We start from the raw sequence: 8,889 nt of genomic DNA, 5'->3' as shown, positions 1-8,889 counted from the left end.
ATCAGTTTGAGCAGCCTTGGTCCAGGCATTCCCAGTCAGGAAGTTACATTTTTCAAGAACGCTTTGAAGAAGCTCTTGACGCATTTATCCCTCTCTTCCTGGCAATGTCTTGCTGTAATGGAGCCTGGAGGAGAGCACTTGATCAGGAGTCTGCAGTCAGACATGGAGACAATGTGATCTTGCCTCCAGACCTGGATGAGTGGAATGAGCACTGCAAAGTTGGTGATATTGGGACATTGGTACAGCAAGGGATACTGTCATTGGTTTGCCTATCTTGTCAGTAGATATGGAGCTGCTCTTTGATGCAAACGTTATTTACTCCCTGTTGCAGTATAAGGGGTTCCAAAGGCAGATGAGTTGCAAAGTCTCTGGAGCAGACTAAATCCCCAATGATGTACTAAAACATAATAGAGAAATTGGCATGACCTCTCCTTCATCCAGGCAGATGCCAGGGGATTTCCAGAGATTCCATGATCGTGACCATCAGTAGAAAAAGGAAAACCATTAGAAACTACAGAGGAACTTCCTTGTGTACCACAGGGAGAACCACTGCCCATTGCAACAATTCTCCTCTTGGGAACCATGGAGCTTGGCATCCCAAAGGTGATCCTACATATTGAGGCACTCTGAATCATCACTGCACAATAAACCCTGGAGCAGCATTAATCACCATGTGTGGTTTCCTTTAACTTGCAAAATCTTTGAACTCTATCAGCAAAGATGGATGGAGATTCTTCAGTTAGTCTGCAAATAAAATGGGAGGCCATCCTCTATCTGCTCCACAATGAAATGCACACTGTGTTCCTCACCAATGGGCACATAATGCACCCATTCGAAGTTCAACTATGTCTCTCTGTTGTCACACTACCTTCATCTTGACTCCAACTCCTTGCTGGAGTAAGAGCTGAACAGAAGCAGGAAGAGGAAACTCTTCAACTTCGCAGCCTTTGCCAAGATCACAACTGCAGCCAGAGATAGTCTTCAGATGCTATTTATACTGGTGTCTACTTGGAGGAAAAACTCCAAATCTTGTCCATTCCTTCAGTGAATTGTACGAGAGGATGGACTCAGGATATATGAGGAATGGAAGGAAATTGAATGATGAGTAGACCCATTTGAACTGATGTTACGTACCCCGTAACTGGGTTGCCAAACCAGCAGAAATGGATCACTCAGTTGGAGTCTGGAGTACTAGAACTAAGAAAGTTTTATTAAAGAAACAAGCAACACAGTAATCGAAAGGATAATAAATGCAACAGTTCAGCGATGATAAACACACATGTGCACAGAATTAAGATAACAGCATCAATCAAGCTCTATCGTTGTCTAGGGGTAACTGACCAAATTTCAAAGTGACTCAAAGTTCAGTCCAGTTTAGTAGTTCAGTTCGCAGTAATCGTTGCCATGGCGATGGACAACGTGGGGGGAGAGAGAGAGAGAAAACAGGAACAACTGATCATTCAGACACGGCTTCACTCACAGACCGGCGATATGGCTCACAAGCAGCTTTTGGGCGGGTCCTTGGTGATGTCACCTGAGGTCACCGACTGTGACCCCTCCTCCAGATGCGGTCGATCCTCTGCAGTGAACCCGGCACCCAGGCAAGGGCGGACACACACCGGGTTCCCGCTGATCGTACCTTTCCACCCTGACCGTTGTCTGGTACTTCCCACCGACTCGTGAGAGGCGCACCACTTCCAGGGTCTCGTTACCTCGGGTGGCGTGTGTGTCCTGCCTTAGTGAACCTGTCCCTTTTTATCCCCCTGCTGGGGCATCGCCTGTCCACCACTTCAAACAGTTCAGGGTTCAAAGGGGGAGCCGCTCCAGACAGCTCTCTCTTCCCCATCCCTTCATTACACATCTCCAGACGCTGCTCCATTGTTCCTTATCTCTCCTTCCCCTGAGGGCAGGTGGCAGACCACTTGCTGATGTCACTGATGCTAACCCAGGCCAGCAAACATCTTAATTTTATGTGTATTCTCGTCACACTGAGTACATAGTTAACTAAGTGATTAAAGCCCAAGGAACTACTTTTGAGAAACAGGTGGGGAACTCATTAGGCCATAATGTACAGTCCCCCAAACAGTAGTAATGATGTGGTCTACAAATTACAATAGGAGATAGAAAATGCATGCCAAAAGGTCAATGTTACAATAGTCATGAGGGATTTCGATATACAAGTAGATGGGGAAAATAAGATTGGTGTCGGATTCCAAGAGGGGGAACTTCTTGAGAAATGGCTTTTTCAAGCAGCTTCTGGTTGAGCCACTAGGGGATCAGTTATTCTGGATTGGGTGTTATGCAATGAACCAGAATTGATTAGAGAGTTTAAGGTAAAAGAACCCATAGGGGCGGGTAATCATAATATGATCAAATTCACCATGACATTTGAAAAGGAGAAGCTAAAGTCAGATATATTAGTATTACAGTAGAGTAAGGGGAATTGCAGAGGCTTGAGAAAGGAGTTGGCCAGAATTGATTGGAAAATAACACTGCCAGGAATAATGGCAGTGCAGCAATGGCTGGGATTTCTGGAAGCAATTTGTAATGCACAGGATATATACATCTCAAAGAGGAATAAGTATTCTATAGGCAAGATGACACAACCGTGGTTAACAAGAGAAGTCAAAGCCAACACAAAAGCCTCAAAGAGGGCATACAATAGAGCAAAAATCAGTGGGAAGCTAGAGGATTGGGAAGCTTTAAAAAAAACAAAAGGCAACTAAAAAATTAATTAAGGTAAAAATGGAATATGAAAGTACGCTAGTCAATAATATTAAAGAGAATACCAATAGTTTCTTCAGATACATACAGTGTAAAAGAGAGGTGAGAGTGTATATTGGACCACTGGATAACAATGCTAGAGAGGTGGTACTGGGGACAAGAAATAGCGGGAGAACTAAGTAAGCATTTTATATTGTATTCACTGTGGAAGACACCAGCAGTATGGTGGTGCCAGAGGTCATGAAGTGTATTAAGTTACCATTACTAGGGAGAAGGTTCTGCAGAAACTGGAAAGTCTGAAGGTAGGTAAGTTATTTGGACCAGATGGAGTACACCCCAGGGTTCTAAAAGAGGTGGCCGAAGAGATTGTGGGTGCATTAGTAATGATTTATCAAGAAACATTATTCTGATATCGTTATGGAAGATTGGAAAATTGCAAATGTCACTCCACTCTTCAAGAAGGGAGAGAGACAGAAGAAAGGAAATTATAGGCCAGTTAGTCTGACCTCAGTGGTTGTGAAGATGTTGGAATTGATTGTTAAGGATGTGGTTTTGAGGTATTTGGAGGCATATGATAAAATTTAAACTGTAGTCAGCATGGTTCCCCCAAGGGCAAATCTTGCTTGACAAATCTGTTGGAACTCCGAAGAAATAAAAAGGATAGACAAACGAGAATCAGTTGATATTGTGTACTTTGATTTTCAGGCCTTTGACAACATGCCGCACATGAAACTGCTTAACAAGCTGCGAGCCCATGGTATTACAGGAAAGTCTAGCATGGATAAAGTGGTGGTTGATTGCCTGGAGGCAAAGAGTGGAAATAAAGGGAGCCTTTTCTGGTTGGTTGCCAGTGACCAGTGGTGATTTAGAGTTCTGAGTTGGGATTGATTCTTTTTACACTATATGTAAATGACTTGGATGATAGAATTGATGGCTTTGTTGCAGTTTGCAGACGATACGAAGATCGGTGGAGGAGCAAGTAGTTTTGAGGACGTAGAGAGGCTACAGAAGGACGGATAGATTAGAAGAATGGGCAAAGAAGTGGCAGATAGACTACAATGTCCGGAAGTATATGGTCATGCAATTTGGTAGAAGAAATGAAAGGGTTGATGGATAGAAAATATAAAAATTTGAGGTGCAAAGGGACTTGGGAGTCCTTGTGCTGGATTCCATAAAGGTTAATTTGCAGGTCGAGTCTGTGGTGCGAAAGGTAAATGCGATATTAGCACTCATTTCAAGAGGACTGGAATATAAAAGCAAGGATGTAACGTTGCGATTTTATAAAGCATTGGCAAGGCCTCATTGGAGTACTGGGAGCAGTTTTGGGCCCCTTAGAAAGGATGAGCTGAAACTGGAGAGGGTTCAAAGGAGGTTCATGAAAATTATACCAGGATTGAACAGCTTTTCATATGAAAAGCTTTTGATGGCTCTGAACCTGTATTCACTAGAATACAGAAGAATGAGGGATGCCCTCATTGAAACCTATTGAATGGTGAAAGGCCTTGATAGAGTAGATGTGGAGAGGATGTTTCCTATGGTGGGAGTGTCTATGACTAGAGGATACAAGCTCAGAATAGAGGGTTGTCCTTTTAGAATGGAGATGAGGAGGATTTTCTTCGGCCAGAGTGGTGAATCTGTAGAATTCGTTGCCACAGGCAGCTGTGAGGCCAAGCCTTATGTATATTTTAGGCAGAAGTTGATAAAATTATTGATTAGTCAGGGCATGAAGGGTTATGGGGGGGGGGGGGAAGAGACAGGAGATTGGGGCTGAGAGGGAAAATGAAGCAGCCATGATGAAAAGGCAGAGCATACTCAATTGGCCGAATGGCCTAATTCTGCTCCTGTATCTTATGGCATTGGTCATGTGTTGATACCATTACTTCAGGTATCTACAAGGAGACCTCACATTCTGTATGAAGTCCTGAAGAAGGGTCTCAGCCTGTTTGTCATTTCCATGGATGCTGCCTGGCCTACTGTGTTCCTCCAACACTGTGCGATTTATTCTGTATGAAGTGTTCATCCTCTTCAGAAATCCTGCTTAAATTTTCCCTGCTTTTGCCCTTACTTCTCAGTACTGATACTAATGTAAGGGTTTTCTTCTTTTATGTTACTGCTAAGGCTAATGAAAATGGATTCTTTGTTATGTTAACTGCTGAGAAAGTGCTTCTGTATAGCGGCTTGTTTGGGTTATAATTACTGATAGAGAGAATTGTATTCATTTGTTAACCAACTGGGATAGATGTTATTCTTTCTTGTGTCTCTGTAAGCTATTGTTTTCGCGGGCTTTGGGGTAGAAGGCATCATGGGGACAGAGAGAGGAGACGCGATGCTGTAAGCTAGGCGACGGAACGGACCCCGAGTGGGAGTCCAAGGCACAGGGTCTTCGGCAAGGAGGAGACGAGGACAGACTCCTGTGGAGCGTCTGGTTGACCACCGTGGTTGGGCCCAGGCGGCAGGTCGAGGAGGTCAGAGGGGATCGAATGGTGGAAAGAAGACTCCGTTAATTGAGCTCCAACGGTTGTGCACGAAGTGGCTGAACTTTGATAAGTTTGTTGCCTTTTACTTTCCTTTTATATTGTATCTCTATTAATTACATAGTTCCAGTAAATCTATAAAGTGATAGATATTCCATTTAATCACATATGGTGTATTGTCTGTTATTTGGCATGGTTGGGTACATCACACAGCATCTACACAAACTTGATTACCCAGTTTGGCGGGGCTGAAGGCTGCTCCCCCAAGACGAAAGCGAGCTGAGTGAGCCTGAGGCTTACCGGGGGCTACACTAGCCTGCAGTCTTGATTTTCTTTAGTCTTTCCCCCTACTCTGGTGGTGATCTGTAAATCCCTCTCTCTGCAGAATTTGCAGAGATTCTTTATTCTCGTGCTCATTCAATAAAATCAGAGAATCTTCTAATGTTCGATGCAAATGTATTGGTCTACTCAGTGGAATGTGACAACACGCACTCTGCAATCAGATGGAGTCTAGAGCGAGTGTGAAGGCTGCTCCTGTGGCCCTTCACTCTGATTTTTTTTAAAATCCATTTAAAGTTAGGTTTAACATGTAACTACTGGTTTTAATTATTCCTGATGCATGTATACTGGCTTTTATAAGTTTATCTTAATCAAAATATCCTCTAATCTTCCTTACATTAGCATAACACTGCTGAGTAGTTACATCTCAGAACTCTGGAGCAGAAGAGGGGAAGGATCATCATTGCTATGACTTCTACAATCCTCAGGCTACTTATTTAAAGGAGTTTGCTATGAGAACAACCACTGGTCCCCATTTTGTTGAACCTGCTGAATTACATTAACTTCCAATTCCAAACACACAGGCTTCACATTATATGTGAGAGTGTTGGTAGCCTTGTACTGATATATCTTACCTTTCTGATAGAGCCAGCAGACATTATCTGCTTGATGCTCTACTCACGTCCAACATCACAAACTCTGGCCGGTTTAAGATGGTGCTGGTGTAGCCCAGCGACTACTTATTGGTGGCAAACAAAACAAAGAAAACAACTAAATTCTTTATTAATAATGCTTTTTCTGGTACACAATCACTGCAAATATTGGAGAGGTGAGCGGAGGCAAGGCAGAGTCGAGGCGGGCGGAGGTGAAGTCCGTCGCAGAGAACGGGGAAGCACCCAAGGTATGATCAATTTAAGCGCTGGGCCAAATGCGAAAGGTTGGGTAATTGTGGCAGAGGGCCCTGGCCCCAGAGCGTATGAAAACAACAGGGCCCATTGTTTGGCCAATTTAAGCACCAAACCAGATTGAAAAGATCAAGGTGTCAGGACCAGATGCGAGAGACGTTTACTTGGCTCTGTCTGTCCAGCTGCATTGATGCCCAGCTTTGTGTCTGTGGACTCACTCTCGTAAAAGTTCTCAATGCTTTTTGTTTACTTCTATTGTTTGAACAATTTGTTTTTTCTCTACACATTGAGTGTTTGACAGTCTCTTTTTTTCCAAAAAGGGGTTCTTTTGGGTTTCTTTGTTTTGTAGCTGCCTGTGAAGAGATGAATTTCAAAGGTGTATAACGTATACATACTTTGAACTTTGAATGAACCTTCACACTGATTCTATATACTCGATGGAGATGGTGGTGAGTGACAGCCACTCTATAGAAATGAATGCAGACTGTCGCACAGCTCAAGGTGAGGGGAACTGCATGCTCTGAACTCGGGTGCAGAGAGGTTGAAATTGTCTCTTTGCATTGAAATCAATTACTTTAATTGGTTCAAGACACAAACCTTGTTAAATGAACTTAGCAGGATAACATTTACAAAGTGGTTTAGTGTTTGACCACGCTCTATTTTGCCTGGAGAGGAGCCACCATTAGACTATAATACATTTTAGAAAAATCAGAACGCTGCACAAACCTGCTTTATTGAACAGACTTCAACACATGGCAGTTAACGTATTCTAGACTGGCAGGCTTGTTGTTAATAGTGGTACCTCAGTCAAGAGGTGCCAGTGCAGCACTGGGGCTGAGTGCCACTTCTCACTGCTGGTGGGGGAACAGTCACTGGAAGACGAACAGTCCCAGGGGTTGAAGCACCAGTTATGGAAACGTTCACATCAGCCAACCTTCCACCTGTTGTCACCAAACTGGAATTTTGGTTATGAGATTAGGAAAATAAAAGTAAATGAATTTATTAATAAAAATAATTAGGACAACCTCTCCCTCTTGGCCTAGAGGGTGCATGCAGTGCTACATTGCACGCTAAGATAAGGAAGATGGCAAGAACCTGGGAAAAGATGCTTGCAGGACAGGTTGCTGTTAGTGTGCCTGCTAGTGAGGTGGGGAAAGGGCTCAAGATCTCAGAGTGTAACCCCTATGCAGCTCCTCCCAGACAGGGTCAGACTCGCTGATCTATCTCACTGCAAACAGAGACTGGAGTGAGGTATATAATGTCTCCAGTACGGTCCACGTCCTGGTGAAGAGCTGAAGTGCGAGGGGGTGAGGGATATGGGATGGGCAAGCAGGGAGTACCGAGTGAGGGAGGTGCGAGAGGGAGGGGGAGGACGGGAAGTTAAGGTTTGGGGGAGCAGGAAACAAAAACCTTCCATTAAGAATGCAAGGGGAGCAGGTGAAGCAAGTGACTAATTGCGTACAGAAATCTCCTCATTTCCCCCATTTTCCAAGTCTTTTTTACCTTTCTTAGAAAGGTGCTGTGATCTTGGTGGAGTGCCTCCTCCCCACTAATGTGGCATACTGTGGAATACCTCTCAAAGATCATTCCTACTAATCCCTGGTTAACATCAAGGGAATTAAAGTAAAAGTGTTTCTTGTTTCAATCAGACCATCTCATTCCATCATAAAATACATTGTGCCAGTGTGGATCAACACTACATCATTAAAAACATCATTGTAAACAAAATCATACAAATCACATCCCCCCCACCCTTTGCCCACAACCCAGTTTGTCCCATTCACAGCTCCTCGCCAACATGCATTTACACAAATCGCTTCTGATCAAGTGCATAATTCCGCCCAGCTGGAGCCTTCCGGAAAAAAAGACTGTTCCCTCGGCCCATGTTCCCCTGAAAGAGAAATGAGGAAATATTAAGAAAGGAACTCTTGAAACAGAATGGGAGAGGAGCTGGAAGTACAGAGTCATAGAGTGCTACAGCGCGTTCCACACTCACACCACTCTGAGTGAAAAAGTTCCTCATCAGGTTTCCTTTAAATATTTCACTTTTCTCCCTTAACCTACGACCTCCAGTTTCAGTCTCACGCAACCTTAGTGGAAAAAGCTTGCTTGCATTTATCCCATCTATACCCCTCACAATTTTGTATACCTCCATCAAATCTTCCCTCCTCCTACAATCCAAGGAATAAAATCTTAACCTGTCCTATAACTCAAGTCCTGGCAACATGCTTGTAGATTTTTTCCATACTCTTCCAATTTTATTAATATCTTTCCCGTGGGTAGCAGACCAGACCTGCACACAATACTCCACATGAGGCCTCACCAACTTGTTATACAACATCCCAACTCTTTTACTCAATTTATGAAGGCCAATGTGACCCTAGCTAATTGTGACTCTATATTCTAGGAATAATGGATCCAAATCATTTTGTTCTACCACACTCCTCAGTGCTCTACCATTCCCTGTGCAAGTCCTACACTGGTTTGTCCTTCCAAAGTGCAACACT

General features: G+C 43.6%; 1 protein-coding gene across 2 annotated transcripts in view; it reads right to left on the bottom strand.

Annotated features, from left to right (window-relative positions):
* Positions 1-6,244: 6,244 nt before the first annotated feature.
* mtch2 (mitochondrial carrier homolog 2) overlaps positions 6,245-8,889 on the bottom strand; it is a 41,953-nt gene continuing 39,308 nt past the window's right edge. For both annotated transcript variants that reach the window (XM_063062253.1, XM_063062254.1), the window contains exon 13: positions 6,245-8,273. In XM_063062253.1, coding sequence (XP_062918323.1) covers positions 8,187-8,273 — 87 coding nt within the window. In that variant the 3' untranslated portion in view covers positions 6,245-8,186. The remainder of the gene's footprint in view (positions 8,274-8,889) is intronic.

This window comes from Mobula hypostoma, chromosome 11, assembly GCF_963921235.1.
Source record: "Mobula hypostoma chromosome 11, sMobHyp1.1, whole genome shotgun sequence".
Taxonomy (NCBI): domain Eukaryota; kingdom Metazoa; phylum Chordata; class Chondrichthyes; order Myliobatiformes; family Myliobatidae; genus Mobula; species Mobula hypostoma.
Note: the sequence above shows the minus strand (reverse complement) of the source record. Positions and strands in the feature narration are given on the sequence as shown.